The sequence below is a fragment of the Pomacea canaliculata genome, linkage group LG1 (assembly GCF_003073045.1).
Source record: "Pomacea canaliculata isolate SZHN2017 linkage group LG1, ASM307304v1, whole genome shotgun sequence".
In the NCBI taxonomy this organism is placed as follows: domain Eukaryota; kingdom Metazoa; phylum Mollusca; class Gastropoda; order Architaenioglossa; family Ampullariidae; genus Pomacea; species Pomacea canaliculata.
In genome coordinates, this window is record NC_037590.1 from 11,681,911 (window position 1) to 11,707,935 (window position 26,025).

Below are 26,025 nucleotides of genomic sequence, written 5' to 3' on the forward strand. Positions count from 1 at the left end.
GAAGATGTTGGCTAGATACAGAGCTGTATTTTGATATAGTTTCGAGGCTGATATACGCTTGATTGCTAGCATCATTTCCACACACACATACACATGTACGCACACGCACGCACGCAGGAGGTGGGGGGCAGAGGGAATGGGGAGGTATTTTTCTCTCTCAACCATAGACAGGTGACATTGCCTGCTCTCTGCATTTCCTGTATAACTTCCTGATATGTCTTAATCGCCGGGCTTCCCACACAAAAACCGTTGCAGCTTAACCTGCTGGCTGACGGCTGTCGTGACGTCGCTTCGTGACTCGCGCGTGACCTCGCTGGCGCGTGGACGTCAGGCCTATTTGGTACACGTCTCCTACCTTGTAATTTATTAATTAATCTCTACATATACACTTACATTACTGCCACCGCATCAGATTCTGATTTATGTCAGGCTGCCATCGGTAATGGACACGACGCCAGAGCGAAAGAACTTTGTAACCCCAAGCTGTGGCGGTCTAGACTGCTGTGCGAATTCTTTTTGAATATTAAAAAGAAATTTCAAAGTATTCATTTAAACATAATTAATAGTCTTCGCACCAAGCAGTATCTTTATAACTATCTTTTGTTTCTAGTCTTTCGATTTCTTCGATTGTGTTTTCATTTCTAAATCAAAGTCTTTCCTGAAATTATTTTTCTTTCATTTTCAAGACTTTTTGAGAGTGTTTAAAATTTATATTTTCTATGCGCTTACTTCTTTTTAACTGTTTCCACTCATCTGTCAAGCTGTTAAGTTTTTTTTTTTCTTTTTATGTCGACTTGTACTTGGCCTATCCGTACCTGTATGATATATCTTTCTGGTCAGAGATAAGAAATGGTCTGGAGCAGCTGTCATAAAATCCGTCCGTGTAGACGCAGGCCTGCGTAGTAGCCGGCATCTTCATTTTTACATCCGTCTCTAAGTAAACAGGTCGGGTTTGAGGGGTGGAGGGAGATCGGTTCAGGAACTTGTTTCAGTAACAAAGTATTCTTCTGCTTGCACGCACACACGCATGTACACACAAAGGATGATAGTCACAACTCACTACCTCACCACAATCCGTTCAACATATTTACTGGGTGACAGGTGAGGGTGGCGACATAACAAGGGTGATACATAACTAGCGGTGACACGTGGTTGGTGGGTGGGTGGAGAGGTTGGCGACATAACGAGTTGCGGCTTTATTTCTAATGCGCAGACACCTCCTGCGCAGCTTTAAGGATGACGTGATGGAAGTAGGGAACCTTGGCTGTGGACGGATGTGTCCACGAACCAAGTGACCCTCGTGATGTCAAGGAGCTGACCGGCCGCGAGCTCAGTGACCATGGCAACGTGGAAGAAGAAGTGCCGCATCGTTGTTCTCCAGCAGCTGTCAACTCCTTCTCGAGCTGACATCGCCGTTATCACTGCAGTCCACTCCCTGCTTGCTGTCGCCCACCCAGCCAACGACCGAGACCACTAGATGATGTCCATCACGCAGTCACCGCACGAGGACCAAAGAGGGTTTCAAAGACTAACTGATATCTCATGGTCTGGTTTGGGAGGTTGGAAGTCCGTATGCCCAAACAAGATCTAGCGAACTATAAGCTCCAAAAATAAAGATGAATGACAGAATTTTTTTCTTTCTACGTGGAAGGGAGGCATTGTTTACCTTTTCCCCACCCCTACTTACTAAGAAAAAAACTAGGATTCCTTTATCAAAGACTCAAGGACACTTTGCAGAATAAATTCTTGTCAACAATTTATTCGTGTCCAGCGATTGAGGAGACATCTTACGGTCAGCGAGCCTCCAACCTATGGTGGTGAACACTGGTCAACGTTTGTCGTGCAGTCGTTCAGTGACCTGACAGTTGCCTTGTGCACTACGCGCCATGAGACCCGCACACGTGCCAGTCCACAGGACGAGGGGATTGGTGACACCCTCAGACCAGCGTGTTACGTGCTGGCGACGTTCAGATCACGGTCAGACGTGATCGCACGCAGAATGTGCGACTGCTGCTCAAAGCTAAGGGAGAATAACAGTGCAAAGGTTTGCATAAAACAACTGCTTTTAAACATTCTTCTCCTCCTCTGCCCTTCTCTAAACGAAAAACTGCTCCTTTTGTAGCCTGGTGATTTCCCTTGGATTGAGACCTATGTTCTTAGCCCTATATGCATATTGTGTACTATATACAAAAGCAAAATGCATTTAAAATATGTAAGTAAAATAGGGGTGTATATATCCGGTGCTACACACAAAAGTAACAAAAGTAAAATCCGTCTTGCTCTGGTGCAGTTCAGCGAAACCTCATTTCTTTTACTTCGGGTAGCAGTTGTTACAGATTGCTGTTGTCATCCCGTCCCTGATGCATCATCCAATTATTTTCTACTTGTGCATTCGTCTCGTTCTGGTCACGTGAGTTATGTCCTTGTCTTAGTCACGTGACACGATATCCGGGTCACAAGATGATGAGCATCCTGGTCTAGTGACAGCCTGACAATATCTACCTGTTTGTTGTTGTTGTTAATCCAAATGAAAATAAATTATTCTACGCAATAAAAGAGTATTTAAAACGAGATAATGTTTGTATGTCCCTAACACTAACCCTATTGTGTATTTGAGCTGCGAGTATTTGTCCTGCATGATGTGCAAGAAGAAAATAAATGGAAAAATCGTCCTTGACTCACATAAGGATTTTCTAATTATTAATGTGCTGCCTTTCTCTGTTTTTCTTTCTTCTAGTTTAAGCTGGCTTGCCCTGGGCAGTTTTACTAGGTTTAAAATTAAATTTTGTTTTTTTATGCAGCTTCTATACTTGATTGTTACTGGTTTTACTCTTTCAAAACCTCGGTCTCCAGTCAGTTTCGTCTCTAATAGATGTTTTGTCTCTCATGCCACGTAACCTTCCCAGTTTGGGTTCACCTTGCCGTTCTGTGAGACCTTATTGGTTGATTTATTTGGTGGAAAGTACCTCCCATATAACAGGATGTAGTTAGAGGAGATGGGTAGCGAGGAGTAAACTGGACTATCAGGAAAAACCGTTCAACGCTAACCCTTGTAAACAAGTTCCACATCCAGAGATGTGAAAAGGTTCTGAGGTGAGATATGAACCAGGCACTTCACGATCCTCACTGAGACGGTAACAAGACAGTGTTTTCTACCACAATACTACTTGACCCCCAGTGTCGGGAACCTTGACTCTGCTACCGTTTTCATGGGGCTGGGACGATTTATCAGTTTATTTTCTCCTTTGCTAAAAATCATTACTGGACAGGGTCACCATGCTTTAAATAAGCAATATTATACAATATCACACGTTGTAAGATCACGACATAACAACACTGATGCTAACATGTCATCCATGCCCCAGGTCTCTTGTCACCTTGAACTAAAGTCAGCGAGCATAACCTTGAATCGAATGTCGAGATCATCCATCATTCACCAACAGGCCTATTTTCTTACTATCCAATGTCTAGTCTAGTCTCTTTAACACTTCCTACCCTCTCTGCTACACACTGTAGTCAGCTTGTCCTGTGTGTTGACTGACGTAAGGTTGTTTTACCGGCGTGAGGTAGCTCAGCCTCCCCCTCCTCTCATTTCAGGTCAGCGCCATTGCCAGGACGCCCCTTGCATTTTTCACACGCAACACCGGCTTCAATGTGAGAGCGATGTTCCTTGTTCTGCAGGCCTGGATTGCTAATCCAGAGCCCTAACTGTCAGCTGACAAACAAGTTATTGCCCCCGAGGGTGTTTTCTGTGATTTCGTTAGCTCCGGCCTATCCGTACTTATAGAGATTCACCAGCCTTCTCATCCCACATACTCGGTTTGCACATATATATTTAATGATAGGATGAGTATGTGATTCTTTAGACACCAATGTTTCATCCAGCCACGACAGACCTCACAAATGTAGGAAAAAGTAGGTTTGCTGTTGAAAAGGTGACTAATCTGGATGTGATGGCCACCTTGCTCCATAGACTTCCTACACGAAGCAGCATACAAAAGTCACAGTCCAAATAGAATTGTATAAAAATAGTAAACATCTAATCTTCTGGCTGTTATAAAATGATGAAACTGATTTCTGACTTGCTGACTTCTTGACAGCGAGTGTTATGCCATCGCATTTTCTTCATTCCTCTCAATTATTTCCATCTATTTAGGGTTCGTCAAGCCTAAAGAGAGCATCAGGTACCCGTAGGTACCGGCTGCTGCTTAGTCTTGGAATGAAGGTCAGTCTCAGAGTTCGGCCATTTTCAAGGAGATTATAGGGCAGAAAACCGACGATTGAAGGGAGAAGAAATATAAGGAAGAATATGACACTTTTGTTTTTCTCTCTCTCTGGCTCACTGACGAGAGATTTGTGGACATTATGCATCTTTCCAAATTAACGCATTAATCCGGAACGTATTTAAAATATTTAAAGCTGAGTCTCGGAAAGAAAACACCAAGCCAGAGACATACATTCCCTGTCATCTGTCTGCCATTTGTCCTCCCCATTCCACATGTCTTGTAAGACAGATGTAAGTTTCTATGTAAACTTTGTCAGACACAATAACTCGTGTGTACACAGAGTAATTATTAATCACAGACAGGATTAGTGACTTCTACACTGGAGCTGGAGCTATGAAGCGAGGGTAAGTTATATTGCTCCAGTGCAAAATGGGGAAATCAAAGACAAATCGTCTTGTTTCAAGAGTTATAACCCTTTGATCAAAGAGCGTCAAAGTTGACGCCCTTTACTTTGATTAACAAGAAGTCAAAGAATTATATATATATGGTATTTTTTAAATTTTAATCTTAAATTTTTTTCCTTAAATATTTATTTGGCATAATTAATTTTTGCATGTGATTTTACATCAAAACAACTAGGGAACCAGCCAGAAAACCAACTTCAAAAAGGTGGTCATTCACCAAAACCACTAGAAATAAAAGGGATAAAGGGGTGTCCAGATCACCATGGATGTTTTTCTACCCTTTGGCCTAGCTATATAGCTGTGTCAAAGATACCAGAAAAATAAAGCAGTATTTGCGGGGTTTGGATATCGTTAGTAAACACCAAATTAAACGCTTCTCTTGATTTTTCCATTTTGCCCTAGGGCACTTGCTTCATGACTATGGTTCCAGGGTTGAAGACATCAAATCCTTCTAATGACTTTGCTAAGACATATGACCATCCACTCGGTTACACAAGGCCTTGACATGGAATTTTGGCTTTTTCTCATGGCATGAATCACAATGACACCAATGTCAAAAAATTACATTTTATCATTTTTCATGTCTGTTACTTTTGACCAGTTTTTAAAAAAAGCAACACCTCTTCAAAAAGATAACTCAATCAGCCAATAAACGAGCAAGAGTTAGAATGGAGTTAACGGTGACAGGAGAGAGGAGGATCTTACAAACATTGTCATGCCGGACCATGCTACCTGAACCCTTGACTTGATCCTCCAAGAAAACCGTGAAGAGAGTAAAATGTGCTGAGACAGGGGTAGGGGTGGGATGAGAAGCAACAAATGATATATTGCTGCCTTAGGCCCTAGCAAATGTCTGAGTCATGTCTTCTTGCCGTTTAGCTTGACAACATGACTGTGCCTCTGTATGTGACATCTGCAGGAGAAGCCAAGCAGGTTTTCTTGTTCCTCTCGGGGGGGACAGACACAACCGCCTCCACGTGTAAACGCGCTGGGATGAGAAACGACAGGGCGACTGGCTGCTCCTGTCACCTGCACGAACTCCACGTGGCACCCGCGAGATTTCGCGGACATGTCTCCTGCTTACTGTCGACTCTGTGTCTTCTTGTAACATTCCTCCCTCTTGCGTGGCGGTTATCTTGCCAGTGTTACATATTGTTCTTGCCGCTCAGCAGATTTCCTTGACCACGGTACGCCGCTTCCCGCGAGACAGGACGAGAATGAAGGTCTAACGACAATTCTGTGAACAATTTTTTTCTTACATTTCAACAAAATATTTCCCCTGTTACCCTCTGTCTGCAATATCCGCTATAAAGCAGCAGTGACATAAGCCCAAATTACTAACGCAAATATATTTTACTCATATTATTGGTTGAAGTTTATATCTGTCTCTGAATGTGTACTCACCCGTGAGACTGTGATTGTGTTTATATATGTAATGCATATTTTTTTGTAATTTGATAGTGTGTATTATTAGTCTTGTTTTGTAAAACGTGTGTGTGTGTGTGATTGTATTGTTAGATGATATGCACATGTGGTTGTCTCTTATACGTGCGTGCGCGCGTGTGTGTGCTCGAGCGCAACGACACAATTCCCCCGATGTGCTACATTCCAAACAGAATTTCAACACTTGGCAATGATGAACATCTCTGACCTTTCATTGCTTAATAAAAATAATAACATATCTGTTTATATTGTCAACATTATGACAGGCATACATAAAAGTGACAGATATGCTCGGCAAAGTTCCGAGAGGCTTCTATTGCTGTTTCTGCTGCAGGGTCGCCTCTCCCCCTACCCGTACAGGAGGAGGGGGTATATGTGACACACCTGACAACTGCAGTCTGAGAATAAATCACGACCTGACAAAAACAAGCGGTCCTGTGACACACGTTTTGTTGTCAGCGACGCTTTACAATAAACACACCAGCGAATGTTCTCAAGGGGGCGGGGGACACGGTCTCACTTTTAGTCGTTAATCACGAGACTGGTCACACTGACGGTGTCTTTGTCCTGAATTTTGATAAACACTTTAACCTGTCATCGCTCATGCCGTCAACATGTATTTACGCGATCAAGACTTTAATGCACCACCTGCCCGTCTAACCACTCACCGCCACCCACCACCCGTACTCATCGCCCTCGGAAAAACCCTCGTGATGATGATGATGTGACAGACCATTGGCTTCTCGTTAGAGACGTGGATGCAGGTGACTTTAGTGACCATGCTCTGCAGTTGCTCCAGTAAACATCTCTTAAGAAGATGGCGAGGAAGGTCGCTGCCTGCTATGTCGGTGCTCATGGCTAGCACGTGACACGTCTTGTAACTCATTCCTCGTCCCTCATGTTTGCATTTTAAGCGAAATTAATTTACCCATGACGATGTGGAACGTTGATATTCTTCGTTTCTAATTTTCTTCTACCTTTTTATTTATTCACCTCCCTCCAAATCTTTTCCACAGTTCTATTTTCTCCATCGTCTCTCCCTTACAGAAGCATCTTCTTAGCATCTTAATTTAATAAGCACTGGATGTGTCGTCTCCTGGCTTTCTGATGGACACGTTGTTTTTTTTATGACCATCTATTGGCAATTTCTTCAGCACTATCATTCATGCTTGCGAAATTCACTATAAATCTGAGATATCCACCTTACTCATCTTAATTTCGAGCATAAATGTGCGTGCATGTGTTCGTCAGTGTGGTAGTGAAGATGGAAAGTGGCTGGGTGGGTCTGGCAAAAGAAATTGAAAGACGAAATAAGAGAGAGAGAGATAGAGAGAGGAATAAAATATTGATGGTTGTCTGTTTACACTATATCCTCGAGCCGTAGTTATCAAGTGAAGTCGTTGCCCAGAGGTTATGTAGCGGCATCTAGATCCCGTGTGCAGTGCTTTGTGTTACTTAACCTCCAAGGCATTTTGCTACCACTTCACAACTATAGAGATAGGTAAAGCAACATTCTTGGAGTCTGATTACCACTTTATAATTACTAAAGCCAAAGGCGTGCCCTTGATTTTCCCATGTTACACCGGGCCAACGACCCACCTTCAATTCGTATAACTACAGTGATCAGATATTTTACATCTGCTACTCCAAATGTATTACACGTGAGATTTTAAAAATGACATTTTATGCTGTTTAAACATTATTTGCTTCATTTGAAAGTTGGTGCCATGATCAAGTCAACCTCTCAGAATAAAACTTAATATTTACATAAGCATAAATTATATGGTAATGACATCTCAATAACTCACTTCAAATGCTGTCACGTGTCTAGTGTAGAAATCAAAAGTGTGTGTTGTCACAAAGATTATGTGACACTTCAGACAGTTGTAATTGTGGGTCAGCCCGGATAAACAAAGTTCCTTTTTTTGCCTGTAGCTTAGAGAGAGTGAGAGCAACAGGTAGACTGATAGGTTAGTTAGGTAGACGTATGCCGATAGATGGACAGACAGGACTTTTAAATTTTCTTAGAAAGAGATGTAGATGTCAACTTACTGAGGGCAAATCCAGTCCGCAGCAAGGACACCGACACCAGCAGACGCCAGTGATCACCAGCCTGTGCTGCATCTTCCACCTGTAAAGCGATCCCATGTCTTTGGTATGCCACTCTCCCAGGTAAGCAGCTAGCTTTTGCACCTGGCTTTAGTTCGTGTAGCACTGTTCACACGATGATTCCTCTCCTTAAACGTTCACAAGCAACAAAGTACTGGTCAGTGCCTTGTTTATAGTCTCAGCGCTCACAGGTCACCAAACGACGACGCACCATCAATCTACTGCAGAACACAAAATCATTTTGCTTCTAGAATTCTCGGTCGGCTGCTTGGTTGCAACCTGTCCAGCAGTCGGTCCTTTTTGTTGAAAAACTGACAGTCGTGGCTAGGCCCTGTTCTCCAGCGACCCACGTCCCTCGACTCTCGAGTGTTCAGTCCACGCAAAGACAACTCGCTAGAGCAATGGGGAAGAAGAAGAAGAAAAAAAGAAAACAAGGGAGACAACTCACTACAGCAAAGGAGGGGTTGGGGGAGAAACAAGGGTAACAACTAGAAAAGCAAAAAGGGAAGGGGGTACCTCGGGTTTCGACTGCGGCCCTTCGCGAAGGCGACTTGAACTTTTCCGGCTGACGCGCGGCAGACGCAGGCCTGGAGTAGACGTGATGGAGCGAATGGTAGGGTTATAAAGCGAGGCAGCCTGCACTGGGAGGCGGAGGGGGACGAGACAGAGAAGGGGAGGAGACGGTGCGACAGTTATGAATGATATGACAGAAAACTTGTTTCTCTGGATCACAGACACACCATGGAAAAGCGAAAGAATGAAGGTGGGGAGGAACATGCAGGACGCTAGATGAACAGTAACAACACCTGACAGATTCAGGAGTCGTAGTGGGGTGTACACGACTATCCTAGCACAACAAACTGTGCAGCCACGGCGACAAAAATAAACAAAAATAAAAAATAAATTAGCCACCTTAACGGTTGAAAAATAACCCCTCCAAATCAAAAAGGAAAGTTGGGGAACTACCATAGTGGGGAAAAAATTAGGTTTGAGAACGGTGAGGTTGCAGCGGCAGTGATGGCACGTAGCATGCAGGCAGGAGATGTCTTTGCCCTACGTGGAACAGGACTGGACGGGAGGTGTGTTAGCTCAAGGGCTCGCCTCGTGCCAGCAGGTATCACGACACTGACCAGAGCATCCGCCGCTGTATTCCTCATCAGCTAACAAAGAGGTGTTGCCATTCCTGTGCTGCGACTTGTGTAGCGGAGAATTTACCACCAACTAAAGGTTGAAGGCCCTGGGATTGAGGTTTCAGAGCCCAACTTGGCACCTCACGCTGATTACAAAATATGCGGGGGCGGTGTGTTTGACTATATGTCGGCCTCAGCTTCACGCGCCCACACAGGTGACATGTGTCGGCAACCTTTTCTCGAACTTCTCGTCCTGCAAGTGGCTGCCGCTAGTAGATGACTATACCTGGCTGTAGTTCTAGGATCAAGACAGCTCACGTTGATCCGCAGTTCGTGAGTTGACCGGGGACTAGTTTGTCACATTTAAATACTGCTGTGGACGCTATAGTTATAGCTATAAGACATTATAATACTGCTGGAGATGGTAGCATGTCACAAAAATACTACCGGGTTGTTAATTTGTCACACTCAACTCTTACTGATGGGAGCTCTCCAGTGATGACTATTGCTGCACGGGCAAAGACAGGAGGTATTGGGCAGGTTGCAGATAGTAGAGGCAGAATACATTCGGAAGGTTGTAGACAGTAGAGGCAAGACTATTTGACACCTATACTCTATACTACAAGCATCCATCACTGGTAGAAAGATAATTTCATGCTTAGAGTGTTAACACCAACACTGCGTCTCAATTTCACTCCTCGAGATGAATCCATCAATCGCCGTCATCGTCTACAAATCTGTCTTCGAGCTTTAATCACTTTCGATCATAGAAAGCTTTCAAGGAAGGAGGTTTGAAGATAGGCAGGGGAAAGAAAGTGAAATGCTCTCCTTATCAACACGACAAATGGCCACCTTATTGGTTAATTTAGAAAAGGAAGAATCTGAGGGAATTGCACTGCAGACTGTGCCTCATCACACGTATTCTTCCTAACGACAGCATCATATGTTTCAAATCCGTAGTTCAAAACGGTTTGTTAACAACTTATTTAAAGATTCGTGAGAAAGTTTTCAATGTTTATTTATCGTTTGCGATAAGGAAACCGGGACCTTCTCGCATTCTGGTATGTACAGGTGCATCTAATTTATGCTGCAGATTTTATATTACCAGATTAAACACAAGCTATGACACTTATTATGAAAGGAAGGAAAGAAGGATTTATCTATACCAGGGCACTTCAAGGGACTCATTCTGTGAGCTTAGTGTTGTCCTGTAATCTTTATTCCTGCTGTTCGCGCCGTTTTGGGGATGTCGTGTCATTAATGCGATAAGTCTTAGATTGTCCTCAGGATTTTATGACAATTAAAAAAAAATGTGTCATGCCTAAGCCGTTTAGCCTGTGGGTTCCTTAAAATGGTGGTCATGTTTTGTAAACGTTTCTGTTATTTCCTGGTTACACTTTGCTGTTGGCGGAGACGTCAAGGGGAGTAAATACAGCTGCTGCTGTTTGCTTGCCAAAATATTGGTAATAATGACAGAGCTTTTAAGTATTTTTCACCCAGAAAAAGATGGTGGTGGTGGTGGTGGTGGTGGTTATTAAGTGCTCTTTTTCTCCTGGCTCCCACTGCATCGGCCACCTGCTGCTCAGGTACGTAGTCGCTGTCGCTGTCTTTTCTGGTTGTTTGAACTGCTGAACTATGTACTACCGACACAGTCAGCCATTGTATCAGTAGCTATCAGGAGGGTACACCCCTTCAAAACTACAAAGTCAAGCAATAAGCGACAATACAAGGGATTTTTTGTTTCATCGTAGACTTCGGCAAGTGAGTTGGGAAAGGATGGAAATGTGAAGCTGGAGTAAGGGAGGGAAAGCAAGCTAGTGATGCGACGTACAGTACAGTGCGATCGGACGTCATATTTCCATGCCTTCAGAGATTCCTGCAGTCAGGCTTATGCTTGAATCTAAGTATTGGTACTGCACAGCTAAAAACTATTATGCCAAGTAGATATCTTGCCTTCCCTTTCTCCTTCCCTGTTTAGTCAGACTGATCCGCTTTCTCACTTGGGCTAATACACCGGCTCTAGCGCCGATCAGTCCGTTCCTCTTTAGTCTTCCAGGGAAGAGGACGGATCTGAACCCAAGACATCCAGCCTTCACTGCATTGGTGCAACACCGGACCGCCCAAACTCTTCCCTGGGTCGCCAAGGCATTCTAAATGGACGTGCGAAGAGTGCATGCTTCTTCCTAGGTTAAAACTTGTATTAATGGACTGTTGGCAGATGATTTTTCTTTTCTAAAACGAGGTAGGTTTGTAAAAGCTTCCGGTGTCACATTCACCGAGACTAACAGCGGATCACTTCGTAAGAGGCTACGCATTGGTTTCGGCAGACAGACAGCAGTCCACCTATATACATGTCCGTACTGGGTTTGAGACGTGCGAGCGAACTAAGGGAGACAAACAATAGGCGGAAGCGACATGGTCAGGCGACAGAAAAATAAAACTGCCAATTAAAACACTACTATCTCATATTTCTTCAAATTAATATTTAATTAGTATCACTATTATATTTTCTTACCAAGATATTGTTTATAAAATAATGTAATTTCCTGAAAGAAAATAAAGTTTGGAAACATTTTAGATAGAGAGTAACGAAGAAAAAGAGTTGCTGGCAACCAAAACTACTTCAGAGGCGAGGTGTTGCTATACTCGAGACGAACTTGATTTCCTTCTTAAACTGTGAGATAGCTTTCGTGATAGAAAAAAAAAGGAATCATCAGCGCGAATTTTATTTTCATTAGTGAATATTGTTAAAATATGAGTTTGGTTTGTGAGTTTAAAATGGCAGTAATTGTCGCTGATCACGTTTAACGTTAGCATTAACAGTTATCAGTCCAGTGATGCATTACCAGATTTTCCACCAAGATACTAATCGAAATGTGTCCCATCTGTTAGATACACACACGTAAACCAAACGTACTTCTTAAAATTATTAATTTATATTATAAATTATTAATATTATACATTGTTTGCACAGAATGTTATAATTTAAAGTCAAAGACGGTTGGATTTATAAGATGGTGTCCCACGACGATGATAAACTGGACTTTGGAAAATTACAAAAAGAGCTGGAGAAAGCTGTAGAACAAGATGAAAAATATTGGCGAGAAAATGACGCAAAGATCCGGGCTGTTACAACACAGAAGGTTGCTACATATCAGGAGTTTAAGTAAGGCTCGTTTTTTCCCCTTAAAATATTAGTAACTTTTCTTTAAATAGTAATTTTATGTTTGTCTTTAACTCAAGAACTTAACAAAATAGTTCATTTTCTACAGAACTCTTAACATTTTTTACATGTAGTTTCCTTGCTTGCAAAGAGATGTTTACTGTGCTTGTAAACTAGTAGAGTATGTCCTCACTGAAAAACCTATATTCTGTATCATTTATCTTTGTTTAAACTTTGCTTACAAGCAGAGATGTTACAGCACACGCATTTACATGTCTATATCAGAAAATTTTCAGAGTACCAGTATGTGCCCTACTTTACCACTTTATCAACATTAAGATTTATGATCAGGTAAACACACAGCTCTTCTGCCTAATTCGGCTACGCTAAAATAGCACTGGTGTGGAAATAATCTTAAGAAGAGCAAAGATTATGACACAATCTATAAATATGCTACATGTGTTTGATCAAAACATGCTGCAACATTTATTTCAGTCTGGAAGTATGTTTTGACTTAGTTAAGTGGAATGCAGTGCTCTGTAAATGAAACAAAATGCCTCAGATTTCTGTTGTTACACATTTTTTAAGAGATCTTGTGGCTGCCTGCCACCTCAAGCCTCTAGAAAAGGGTGATGACATTGAAAGAATGATTAGTGCCAACCAGATATGGAATTCTGCCATTCAGAACAAGAGTTACCCACAAATTTCAAGCAAAACAGCCCCTGCAGCTGTGCAGGTGAGCAGAAAAAAGCATCCTGTATCTGTTGCTCCATTATATATACAATTTCAGGGAATGCAGTTTTTGGTGACTGGGGAATTTCAGATGATTGGAAATGAGATTTCTTTGTCTTTTGTAGTTGCTTGATTAAAAGCAAAGCATATTCATTTCTGTGTAAGTATTAATATTTACTTTTTTCCCGATGGAAGATTCTTTGAGTCTTACACAACTTTATTTATTACTACCATTATGCACACTTTTGAATGACCTTAATGCACAAATCAGTGTGCGAGAGAAAAACAAAATTTGTGACTTTCTAAATATTGCAATATATTTTCACAGAATATGCAGATTCCTGTTTCAACTACTTCAGTAATAACTTTGCACTTCCTTAGTTGTAGAACTGGCAACCCTGTGCCACTAGCAGTTAATACTGTATTTTGTTTTTGTAAGGCACTTTGAGCCCTCCTTGATAGTATGAAAAGATGCTATGAAAATATGGTAATTTTCAAAGATGCCTCAATGAGGGCATACCCTTACCTGCATTTGTAACTTCTCTTAAAACATGACCCATGATCATGACAGCAATTTCAAGCAGTTTTTTTTTTTTGGTTAGATCATACATTGTTAAGTAGTTAAATGTAACAGGCTTGTCTGCTATGATTTACATGTTGTAGACAGAAAGTTATGAAAAATTTTTGATTTTGTAGGTGGAAATGCAATCCCCCAAATCTGGCCAGGATTTTGCACGTGACTGGCAACATCGATACAAGACTCAGGAACAGCGTTATGCCTATCTTATGTTCACTGGAGCAGATCACCTTGCCAAAATCTTCAAGACTGAAGTCAGCTTTGGACTTTTGGGTGACATTTTAGCTGCACTGACACCATTTCCTGAAGAGGATTGTGAGACAGTGATAAATATACTCAGTAGCATCAGAGGATCAAGTCGATTTAACCTGTCACTGCGTTTTCTAAATACAAAGGAGAAAGACACATGTTCACAGTTATTTCAGAGGCTAGTCAAAGTTGTGGAGCACAAAGGTTTAGTACATTTAAACATGAAACTTTTGAGCCTACAGGCCAGTTTTAATTCTTAACAGCCTTTATACGCAGCCTATTTCTTATGAAGTTTTATGTTTGTTCTCCATCTCATTCTTTTGAAATTTGGTTCGTTTTACATGTACAGCACTGGACATTGGAGTACAATGCTCTTAAAATTTGATATATGAGAGCTTGGAAATCCTCTGAATTTGAATTGTAATTTCTTCTAAAATGCTTCAAAGTATTGCAAGCATACCAAATAGTTTAAAAGATAACTAGAATTTCTAGAAAAAAAAAACCAGGCGTGTGGTTCTGGGTCATGTACTGCATAGGCATATCCACTAAATGAAGGTAAAGTTTCAGCTTTATTCTTCCAGCTTCTCTTTCTCTAAGATGCTTACACAAAGTTGTCAGCGTACAGTTGCTAGAAATGTATTTTAGTTCATGGGCACCATTCAGGTGTAAACCATATATTTTACTGTGCATGTTAGATGTTATATATGTGCATGTTATATGTTATGCTGTAACCCTAGTGGCAAGACTAATGATTATGCCAGTAAAAGTATAAATGTTTATGCTGCATGACAACAAAGTTAAAGCAGACAAGACATAAACTGTACATGGTTACCAGTCACCAGAATGGTGTTAGGGTGTCAGTCAGTTGTCTCTTGACCAGAACCTCTTGTTAGGGGTGGGGGAGCACATGGATAGACAGGGCCTGCCATTCTTGCCTATTTTGGGCGATAGTCAGCAAGTCCTGTACAGGACGACCAGTCCAATCTTTGACACTTGTAAGCCAGTTTTTCTTTGACCACTGCGACATTGGCCACCCTCCAAGTTGCCTTGCTGGGTCACATCTTACCTTGTTTGACCATTGAAAGTAGAGGTACTTGGTGTCCTACATGAGTGGCAACCTTGTTTTGTACAGTCATTGGTTCTATGTTGTCTGTATGACATCCAGAGCAGCCTCTTCAGGCACAGTTCTCAAATTCCAGGATTCTCCTTTCTGTTTCGGGGAGCAGAGTCCATGTGTCACATCCATAGACCAGGAGCGGCACTACCAGGAATTTGTACAGCTTGTGCTTGGTAGTGAACCTTATCTTATGGCTATGCCAGATCCTATCTAGTCTAGCCATTGCCGCAGCTGCAATTCTGATATGGACGTCTGGCGTGGAGTTGCCATCCTTGGAGAGAAGGGCTCCCAAATACTTGAAGCTGCTTACCTGTTTGAGCTGTACCCCGTTCATGTAGATCTCTGTCGCTGCCATTGATCATAACTTTGCTCTTTACAGTGCTGGTCTCCATTTGATATGCATTTGAACTCTGTTAGAGCAAGCAGAAGCTTCAAAGCCACTGAACTTGCAAGTGCTCACTGTTTTGTTACATAAATGATATAACCTTGATTTCAAAACAGTAGCAGATCTTATCATGTATATCTGATAAATAACAAGATTGATGTACAAAACTCACGACACATTCAATGTAAAATGTTTTAATGCAGGGTTTTGGCCTTGAGGACATGTTTCTCTTTCACTCATCAATGTTCATTTTCCAAGCTTGTATGCATGACTGACTGGCTGAAAGCAAAACTTTCTTTCAGCTGGTTTATGAGTGCTCAAATGTCTCTGGGCTGAATGAGATGGGTGGAGTGGGGGTGGGAGTTCAAGTCGGCAAGTAAACAGTTTTTGCCAGACTACACACATAGAGAAATATTCTCAACCATCAAGTTTGTTGCCAACATAAAAACTACAGGCAAAAAGATTCATCAGCTTAATCATGTAATATGTTACAGAAATGTGATTTTTAAAAAAAGGTTTTGCTTTGAACATGACACAAAAGACATACTAATGTGTGGGGGTCCTGATATATAGAACTTAAAATGTAACAAATGTTACTAATAAAAAGCTGGTCAGAAGTGATTACAATGATCTAGGTAAAAAGACCAAATGGGAAATAATTGTAACATACTAATCTAAAGACAACGTTCTCAGATATACAAGACAATTTCAATAATAATTTCACTAAGGTGTTTTTGTTCAATAATGTCTTGAACTCAAAAGGCTGAAGAGGAAAGAAAAAAAGACAAAAGGTAGCACTATATGAAAGTGAATGTGCCAGTCTTTGTGCATAAGAAAGTTTTGCTCGATATGTTTTAAAGGTATATGTTTTTTTAATTTCTGGAGACTGCATAACAAAACAGGCCCTATTCAAACAAAAGCTGTCAGATGCAAAAGAGATGAAGCTAAACAAACACAATAGGAAAATTCTGTCTTGTAAAATGTTTTCACAGTTTGTCAGTTTCAGTAACAAGCACCCCCCCCCCCCAAAAAAAAATGTGCGTCTGAGGTGAAAATAGTTGTAAATATAAATGATTTGCAGTGTAATGTAAAAGATCGATGACAACCAAGTAAACCAGTCAAACTTTAAAAATAGCTTTATATTTAAGTACAAATAAGAACATAGAAAGTTAAAATGAAAGTGAATAAAAGTATTCAGTAATCTACAGAGACTAAAACATAAATTGTACGATACATTGTGTATGACTGTAAAGTCACTTTGAACAGTGAGTTGAGCTAGAAGAAAAAAGTTGTAAGGGTATTTCAATACTACTGAAAAAGTTCAGTTGAAGTTTTGAGTCATCAAATCATATGTATGCGACATTCAATCTACCAAGCTACCACAACAGCCAATCAAACAATCTCCATTCTCATAATGCATTTCAATGACTTAAAAGCTAGGGGGAGAACTTACTTTCATAGGCATATTATTACTGTCACCTTAGACAGACAGGTCAGTGTAACTTGTAAAAGGAAATAAAAGATACAGTGCTTGACTGTAAATATTCGAGTACTCCATTTTGAAAAGCATAATGTGCTGATACAGTGCCAGGCTTATTTTTCATTCCAGCATTGTAACTTTTGAGTTTGTACCTTTTTTTTTAAATAAGTACAACAGATAATCTTAAACTCTTTTAATCAGAATGCTTTCTATTATACTTGTCACCCATTTTTATATTTGATAATAAATTTCCACACACTTAACACCTTAAATTCTGAAAAATGTGTCTATGGTAACCACAACCATTTGGATGTTCTGATCAAGTCATTTAACAAGAAAAAAAAAATCTACATCAGTGTTTTAAGGCAAACTGGAGTAACAAATCAATTACATCGCATTACTTACAAAATCATGTAAGATTGGTCAAACTATTGAAACAAAGTAGTGTTTAAAAGTCATCAAAATCATCATCAGAGTCACCAAAATTATATTTGACTGGAGCCTTAGCACGTCCAGTAGTTGCACCACGCCGAGGAACTGCTGAAAAGTCCATGTCACCACTCCCACCAAAATCGTCTTCACCTTCAGAATCTTTTGGCTTTTTCTGAAAAGTAAATGTATACACATATACTGTAATGATTCATGGTTCAAATCCCTACTTCGTTTCAGTCATTCAAGCACAGGTAGAATTGTATGCTAATAGCAATATTAAATCAGAGAATATTAATTCTTGGGGAAGCCATTTGAGCATGTGATGCAAACCACAAAATTGCATCATGCATGCCATGATGCAATTTTGTGGTTTGCATTGGAATTCCAGACTCCTTTTTGTAAACAACATTTAATCTGTAGTTCAACATGGTGGTGCGTAACTTTGGCGAACACAGTTAATCCAGGTGGCAATCTATGCTGACTACACGGTAAAGAAAAATTTTTGTGGTTGTCGGCATGGAACCCACGATAAGGTTGCTAATCACCCTAGTTACCCAGTGGCTTGGTGTTTCATTGGTCTTAACTGTAGTAGAGGGAAAATAAGTTAGTCTGCATAACGCTCCCCGCGGCATTCAGTGGAAATCTGTGTATGAGGATAGACCACCAAAGCATTAGCAGTACGTGCATAACAGACGCTACCGAAGGGTAGTGCTGAATCAACACTGTCTACCAAAGGGTAGTGCTGAACTAATGCCTTGAAGGGTAGTGCACGATCTACACATACACTACAACAGATTCAGTGCCGAGATATCAAGGAGAACTGAGTGACATGGAGACGACAGACATTCACTGCAATCCATCAGGGACTCTGGAACGGCACTCAGCAAAATCCATGCTGACAAGTCAGCATCTTGGATATAAATCTGTGATCATCTGTTTGGTGGACTTCTGTACCAACAGCATGTGTGAACACAGAATCATCTGACTATTCGTATCAACCAGTCAAATGCCAGGGGAATTATTAACTTTCTATGGATGGTAGACATTATTTGTTTCTCATTTCATTGCTTTTTTCTTTGAACATTAAATGTGTTCAACGATGGCCTGACCTTTTTTGCGTGAAAAAGAGTAGAAGAGTGCCATGAGCGTAGTTACATGTAGATGTAAACTCATGCTCGCAAACATTCATAATTGCACTCTTCTCACAAAACGTCACATATACGCACACATAAATGAAAGACCTATCACACAAAGCTTAGATTTTCGTTAATTTTTTTTTTTATATATAGATTTCAGTTCTCTGACTCAGCACAATGTTGCCAAACTACTCTGAAAATCTTCTCCCCTACTTAGGGAAAAAAGCAACATATAACTGGTAAATGAAGAAGGACTGGTAATAAAGTCAATAAAAACTTACAACCAAATCAAAGAAAGAAAAGAAAAAAACCCCACCCTCAAACAATCACTGCTTCTATTTTTAAGTACCTTTGCTGGACCCTTTTTCTTTTTGGGAAAGAAATCTGAAGAACCTTCAGAGTCGCTGTTCTTGCCTCGCTTAGCTTTGGGTTTCCTGGGCTTGCTTTCTCCAGAATCTGCAAAAAATTTACATAAGCTAAACTGCTGTGGCAGTAGTCTTGCTAATACTCCAGTGATCACAATGCCTCCAACAGTAGATCAACATATGATGGTAACTGACGACGTATTTTGTCAAACTATAATTAAAGGAATCAAAATCTGGCCATCAGACCCACCAAGCTCATTTAGAATACATCTTTGAATATAAAATATCTTTTCAAAGACATTTGTATGGTATCCTAAAGTTTTACTCTGTAAGACTTGCTCTGGTGTGTCCTATCCAATGGAACCTTGGATTACAAGTATTTTTTCCTGGAATGTGCTTGTAATCCAAAACACTTGTATTTTGAAGCAAATTTTCCCATAAGAAATAATTGAAATGCAGACGATTCATTCCACAACCCAAATACATGTATATTTATTAATCTTTCCATGCCTCAAAACACTATTAATGCCACTTCTTACAGTCATCAAACCATCCTCTGCTTGTCTTAAAACTTTTTTCGTTTACTGTTGACTTACATGGCAGTTTACTTACAAGGTCAGTGTACAAGGCCTTTGGCTTCTCATTGATTAAATTCTTGGTCAAAGTATCACCTGCTTGGTGCTTCTCGTTTATCCACACGAAAAGCAACTTTTCTACATCTTCCAGAACATGTGGCCTTTTGCTTTGATGCTTTTGTGACTTCTACTGCAGCATCTAGCCCCTTTATTTTTTCAATATTGTGCAAATCGCTGACGTCATACAATTTTGTGATACAGGACACTCGTTTGTGCTTTTCTATCCTTTCCTTCTTAACTTCCATTGCAAGACCCTCCTTACCAGTTTCATTTTAATCCTTTTTCTTGACGGGAGCCCATTGCTTTAGAAAAGACACGTGATTACAGTACACTCTAATGATCATATGAATGTTGACTGGGGGAGCGAGGCATGCCAACAAAAATCCAGCATGAGAGAATTATCACGATCCCACAGGTTTCTCAGTCAAAAGTCTTAGTTTCGGTTTCCCCCTATTTTTTGTCGGTGTCATTTAATATTGTTGATTAGCACAGAAGAAAAAAGTATGGATAAGAACAGTGAGAATCAAGAAGCAAATTTATCAACCAGAAACTTGTTTATATTAAAGAATGACAACAACTTTGTGTGTGAATAAAACAAATCTGTACAGGAATTCTTCTTGTTCCTAATCATCCCCCGTGGAGCATAGGACCACAACTACACCATGCCATCGGACCCGGTTATGGGCGTCCCTCTCTAGTTAGGACCATGTCATGCCAGCTGCCTCCTGTACAGGAATGCTTCACTCTAATCCTGATGAGGGCGTCACCTTCACTTTCTGTATTCTTGTTAAAAACTGACTGTTTTACTATTTTTGTGGGATGTTTGAGCACTTTTTCTACAGTGGTTTTCTTGTGGTCTCCTTAAAGTTCATAGTTGTGGCACAAGAAATCAAGAATAGAAATGAATAGTCAAAATTTACATTTATGGAGGCCAGCTGCACAACATTCTAAAACTTCCCACTGTTCTAAATAAGCACATTTAAAAATGTTTTAAAAAATTGCTTTGAAGTAGTTAAGCTATTTTGCATGATCATTTCAGGACTTTTAAAGCGAATTTCTCTTCTAAATTTAAAATCATTTGGAGCTGATGTATCAGTTTTAATTGAAGTTATTTCTGTCATCACAACCAGTTTTGAGGAAGAAGTAGTGGTAGAGGTTTTAACGAGCAAAAAATCCTATGATGAAATTTAGAAAAAATTCTTTCAGCAACTTTGATTTTAATTGATATCAAAATTAGTAAAGAGATTGTAATAACTACTGATGAAAGTACAGTGCTCAAGTCTTTCATTATTTAAAAAATAAATTGTATTTGAATATGCATCGAATGCTTCTTGACCAATAAGCATGTATTAAATTTTGCAACCTGTTTAAATCTAATGTACTTTGTGCACATTATGATGGTATTTTTGTGTGAGAATTTCTACCATACAGAGGGAGGTCAAGTCATCTCATGCTGATAAGAGCAAAAGTAGGGTTTACAGTTTCTGTTATTTAAAATGATATAGAAAAATTCTAAAATTGTGTTTAGAAGCATTCTGTTAAAAGCTGTGTTAACAGATTTAAGGCTTAAACATGTTTAAAATTCGTGTTGTGCGACAGGCTCCTGAAGTAATAACATGCAAACTAAATATATAATCAAGTCTATTACAAGAATTTTTCGTTCACACTTCTTCTGTAACCTAAAAATCAACTTACTTGTTTCACGTGCATAAAATTTTAACCCAATTTTTTCGTGAACCATCTCTATCAGCACTTCTTCAGGTAAATCAACTAAGATTTAGCCATGTCTCAGCTTCCTAGCTTTCGAATTGATCTAGTCTTAAAAATATGTAACTAAAACAGCTTTTATAAAACTTATAAAAATAGATGTGGAAAATAAGAAAACTACCTTTTTTCTGTCGTTTAGCTGCTGGTTTGGGTGCTGTGGGTTTCTTAGCTGCTAGCTTAGAGTCTGGTTTAGGCACAAACAGGTCATCTGCATCATCTTCTGGTAGCAAAAATAAAATGAATTAGTACACCAAATAAGCTAAAGCACAAATGTTTAAACCTTTACACAATACTTTCTCCAACTTAAGTTCCTGCAATGATTAACTGATAGGTTATTCAATGAGTTGAAATGGCTACGAATCTTGAAAATTTGTTGCTGATTACCTTTTGGCAGAGTCTTTGTGTCAAGTGAGAAGCCATCATCACTGTCTGTGAAGTCCATAGTCATGACTGGCTTGGATGAGGCTGGTGCTTGAGAAGGAGCAACATGAGATGGAGGCAGGTCTTTTGAAGTTGTCTCTTGTGTTAGAGCTGCCTTCGGTGCTAACTTAGCAACAGCCCTATGCATCAAAATGAAAATCCATGGGTAAAGTTTAAATATGTAACAGCACAGCTAAGCATGCACACAAGAAATGATCTCACTTTTTCACGAAATGCTTAGACTCCAGAGTGGGGTTGCGCCAGCACTTTTATCAAGGCTCATGTTTATGGCCTTCAGCAGTTTACACTTTTTTTTTCAATCATTTCAGGCAACTCTGCCCATTAAGGTACAGGTCTAAAAGTAATTTTACTCAAAGGCTTCAAATTAAAGAAAATAGTTTGAATTAGCTGGGCTGCCAAACTCATCAGTTTCTATACTGGCCAGATGGTTTGGATCTTTAAAAGGTATTTTGGGGTGGGTGGTTCAGTGGCTAAAGCACCTGACACCATGAGAGTGAGAATTGGCCATCATGAGTCTGTATCATCTATCTGATATCCCTTTCTCTGGATGCGACACTGTTTAATGTTATTAGTATCAGTATTAGCATTTTGCCTTACTTTGTTATAGGTGCTTTGCTCATGGGCTTGAACATATTATCATCATCATCATCATCATCAGAAATACTAGCAATGGAAGAGTCTTTGTCACTGTCAGATAACACGTCGACTTTTCTCTTAGGCATGGGTTTGATTGGACTACTATCTACATCAGACGATACAGGTGGAGGTTCAGCACTGGAATCTGCTTGTGGGGGAAGTGGCTGCAAATCATTATCACTGCCACTCGATACATGGTCTTCATTTTCTACGTCGTCATCAAATGTATACTTTGCTTTACCCGCTGCTGCAACAACAACAAAAAATCATTACAGGGCTATGAAATGCAGGTTTAAGTATTTTAACTGAGTGTTCTAAAGGTCTGAGAAGTGTGAGTAAGTATTCTAATATTTATTTCCATGTCAATTTTTTTCATCGACATGGCTACTCTAATTTCAGTGTCTACTGGCAACATAAAAATGATAAAACTGCCACTAATAAGCTTGTAACCGTTCTAAAGATAAATGGAAGATTGTAGACTCAAGTATCACATCTGATCAGTTCTGCGGACACCCATTTCACATTCATGATTATGGCTCTGTGGATTCTGATTTTGTTGTTTCGTCAATGCTTACCAAGAAATGCCCCTCCTTTAAGTTTCCATAAGCATGAAGGGTGGCAACTCCTTGAGCTGTGTTTGTTGTATCTTCCAAAGTGTGGATAAACATATTATCTGCATTTTATACAGGTTTTAAACTAAGAAAAAAACAAAGACTTTGCTTAGTCAAGTATCTCCACTCACCTGCAGCTCTGCGAGGTCCACGATCTCGAGCTGGAGCAACAAAGCTATCTCCCATATCTGAATCAGAGATATCACTAATTTCACCAGCAGAACCATCTGAATCAGACCATGGCTTGCGCTTCTTCCCTGGTTTCTTTGCCTTGCCTGGAGATCCAGTGCCTGTATGAACCAAACACTAGACTAGAATATGTAAAGCCTTCTAAACTTGAAAAGTGAAATCGCTAGTGTACTAAATCCTCTATTATTTGGATAACAGATGTAGAAATGTCAATACCATAGTCTCATAGAAGGGGTCTTATCAACGACATCCATAGTCTCTAAATTTAAACAAGAATCTAAATCAGAGACTAAGCTTCTTGCTCGCTTTTTTGATTTAAAAAAAAATGTTTTGTCTTATCCTCTGACCTAAAAATGCATGTGGAGTAATAAGGAATTCCTGAAATTCCTGCTATGCTGGTTGATTAAATAACCTATTATTGGCTCATCAGATTGGAAGTTAGTTTACTTGTCAATGAAACTTAACCAACTGGTTCCCTACCCAAGTTAGGGCAATTGTAAACATGGATAAAGTGCATACACCCACAAATATGAACCCACATGTTGACCTTTTTATGTGCATGGTGATGTTTGAACTTATGTATCAGGAGAATGAAGGAACTATTCACCCAGACTTTGGAAAACAGTATCTTGTCCTGAGCTTTACCCAGTTGTTAGAGAAAAATTAACCCAAACGAACTCACCTCGACCTCGACCTCGAGCTCGACCAGCTCCAAGTCCAGCTCCAGCTCCAGCTCCAGGTCCAGGACCAGGACCAGGACCAGCACCTGCGCCTGTGCCTGCAGGTTTTCGCTGCTGTTTAGGCTTTGGTTTTGCAGCATTGAGATTCAAACGCTGGGCTAATGACAGTGGTTCACCATCTTCTTCCTTGGCAGGTCCATCATCATCAATACCTTCTGCTCCATCAAACTCCTGCTTCAGTTCTTTTTTAACCTGTGAAAGAGGACTATTTATATAAACAGTTTTTACTTTATATAAGACCCCAAGGGGAGGAATTGTTATGCATATTGAACAGGCCCCCAAGTCACAGTTAGTAAAAAAAAGGAACTCCTCAATGCACTGATCTATAACCAACGTGATGTTAATCCATAAAAAACTGCATGACAGTTATGGTGATCTGTACAAACTAAGTGTACAATATTAAGAACAGCTACACATAAAGAATCATTTTGAAAAAGTAATTTATTTGAAAAAAGTATACTAAACAACCAATCCATCGATGCATAAAAAAGTGAATAAGTAAATTTAAAACAAAATTAAAGAAAACTAAAAGAAAAGAAATTCCTTACCCTAGCTTTGAATTTCCTTGCAGCATCTTTCTCTGCTTTAACCTTCATAGCACTATCAATGCGCGGTACAATACGTCGACCAATAGGAGAAGGCTGGGTGTCCACTAGCGCCTTTTTAGGTTTGAGTTTGCCAACCTTCCCAAGTTTACCTGGCTTAACAGCTTCCCCTGCTGCCTCCTCTCTCTCCTGCTGCTCTACTTCCTAAATGTTAATCCATAAAAATCTACAGTTTGCTACAATGTACCAGGACAAATTCAATATAAAGAAAAGTTTCAAAGACAGAAACTATGATTGTGACATTTTCAGTGTCAGCAAATTTTCCTTTCCATATGATTGTCTGAAACTTCCAAGATAAATGGCAAGAGGAATTAAAATAGACTGAGACACTATTCTAAGGTTCCATTTTATCTACAAAACATAAGCAACAAGAGCAGGGGTGGTCTAAGTTTTGTGGGCCAGTCTAAAATTCTCAGCTATGTGGCGGGCTGCTAAAATAGCCAAAAACCCACGCCAAACCTAGTGATAATGGAATGGACAACAACTCACATCCAAAAGCAAAAGAAACTGCTCAAGATCATCAGTCCACAGATCACTGGGCGTCTTTTTCTGTAACTCTACCAGCTCACATCTCTGAAAAATAAATAAAATATCAACATCTCAAAAGAAATTTAAGCCAAGACTCAAATGCTCATTATTCTTGCTATCAACATTGACGTTTAGAACACAAAAAAATCTTATCTTTAGTCACTAAAGCATGCTGATAAAAAGCCTCTTTTTACATGGAAAGAACAAGGCCAATGAGGGCAGTTCATTATTCAGCATGTGCAGTACACACTCATTAGTGGTTAAAGTGGAAGCAGAGGTCAATCTGTTGGGATCAGTTGATGTTACTGAAAAATATGAATGTAAAGAGTTGGTTTTGAGGGGGAAAAGATTACTGTTGTGTTACATTTTTTTTTTTTTTAAAGGCAGCAGTCGGTATTATGTGCTTTACCAGATAGATGCCTATGAACTCGAAAGATGAAAATTGTGGCTGCAAGTGATACAAAGAGAACTTTGTGCTGACAGAAAACTCAACATATTTTGTATCTGGATTTTTAGATAAATGACCCACATTTAAGCAGGTAGTTCCTAACATGACATTATGGTATGAAAGTCAATGAAAACATACAAGCATCAACACCAGCTTAACAACAGCTTATAGTGTAAGCTAAAAAATCTTACAAAAATAGCATAAAAGATGCTTTGCAGGCAATGATTCCAAACTAACAGTTGGCTGAGAGAGACTTTTAAGTGGGAAAATAAGCACTGGTGGAAGTTGTACATTAATAAAATAGCCACAAATCTGTAATACAATAAAAACTTTTAGTACAGCAATGGACACTTGCAGAAACAGAGAAATGTGAAGAGTGATAATTTGTCTACAGCAATTAAGTTTCAGTGATGTGAT

General features: G+C 39.9%; 3 protein-coding genes across 10 annotated transcripts in view; 1 reads left to right on the forward strand and 2 right to left on the reverse strand.

The window, feature by feature from the left end:
- Nucleotides 1-10,098, reverse strand: part of LOC112558815 (low-density lipoprotein receptor-related protein 2-like) — a 55,053-nt gene extending 44,955 nt beyond the window's left edge. The window contains 2 exon segments of the mRNA XM_025229541.1: nucleotides 8,186-8,347; nucleotides 10,050-10,098. Coding sequence (XP_025085326.1) covers nucleotides 8,186-8,347; nucleotides 10,050-10,098 — 211 coding nt within the window.
- Nucleotides 10,099-10,790: 692 nt separating this feature from the next.
- LOC112572078 (coiled-coil domain-containing protein 103-like) lies at nucleotides 10,791-14,667 on the forward strand. 5 transcript variants are annotated; one of them, XM_025251628.1, is made up of 4 exons: nucleotides 10,791-10,958; nucleotides 12,347-12,538; nucleotides 13,124-13,271; nucleotides 13,964-14,667. In XM_025251628.1, the coding sequence occupies exons 2-4, from the start codon at nucleotides 12,387-12,389 to the stop codon at nucleotides 14,351-14,353; spliced, it is 690 nt and encodes a 229-aa protein (XP_025107413.1). In that variant the 5' UTR covers nucleotides 10,791-10,958; nucleotides 12,347-12,386; the 3' UTR covers nucleotides 14,354-14,667. The 5 variants fall into 5 exon arrangements, with proteins under 5 accessions (XP_025107413.1, XP_025107399.1, XP_025107392.1 ...); XM_025251614.1 differs by lacking the exon at nucleotides 10,791-10,958 and adding an exon at nucleotides 11,861-12,048 and having other exon boundaries at nucleotides 12,387-12,538; XM_025251607.1 differs by lacking the exon at nucleotides 10,791-10,958 and adding an exon at nucleotides 11,933-12,048.
- A 1,106-nt stretch (nucleotides 14,668-15,773) lies between these two features.
- The window catches only part of LOC112571986 (DNA topoisomerase 2-alpha-like), a 32,903-nt gene continuing 22,651 nt past the window's right edge, over nucleotides 15,774-26,025 (reverse strand). For 2 of the 4 annotated variants that reach the window (XM_025251450.1, XM_025251476.1), the window contains 9 exons: nucleotides 25,122-25,205; nucleotides 24,576-24,776; nucleotides 23,970-24,219; nucleotides 23,230-23,388; nucleotides 22,449-22,734; nucleotides 21,795-21,970; nucleotides 21,532-21,630; nucleotides 18,993-19,099; nucleotides 15,774-17,679 (listed from right to left, as the gene is read on the reverse strand). In XM_025251450.1, the coding sequence (XP_025107235.1) occupies nucleotides 17,524-17,679; nucleotides 18,993-19,099; nucleotides 21,532-21,630; nucleotides 21,795-21,970; nucleotides 22,449-22,734; nucleotides 23,230-23,388; nucleotides 23,970-24,219; nucleotides 24,576-24,776; nucleotides 25,122-25,205 (1,518 nt within the window). In that variant the 3' untranslated portion in view covers nucleotides 15,774-17,523. The remainder of the gene's footprint in view (nucleotides 17,680-18,992; nucleotides 19,100-21,531; nucleotides 21,631-21,794; nucleotides 21,971-22,448; nucleotides 22,735-23,229; nucleotides 23,389-23,969; nucleotides 24,220-24,575; nucleotides 24,777-25,121; nucleotides 25,206-26,025) is intronic. The other 2 variants (XM_025251468.1, XM_025251459.1) reach the window with 2 other exon arrangements.

Bases quoted from the DNA above. Each gene is read 5' to 3' on its own strand.
- LOC112572078 (XM_025251628.1), top strand. From the start codon at position 12,387: ATGGTGTCCCACGACGATGATAAACTGGACTTTGGAAAATTACAAAAA. The intron at 12,539-13,123 runs GTAAGGCTCGTT...ACATTTTTTAAG, and splicing joins GCTACATATCAGGAGTTTAA to AGATCTTGTGGCTGCCTGCC. The intron at 13,272-13,963 runs GTGAGCAGAAAA...TTGATTTTGTAG, and splicing joins CAGCCCCTGCAGCTGTGCAG to GTGGAAATGCAATCCCCCAA.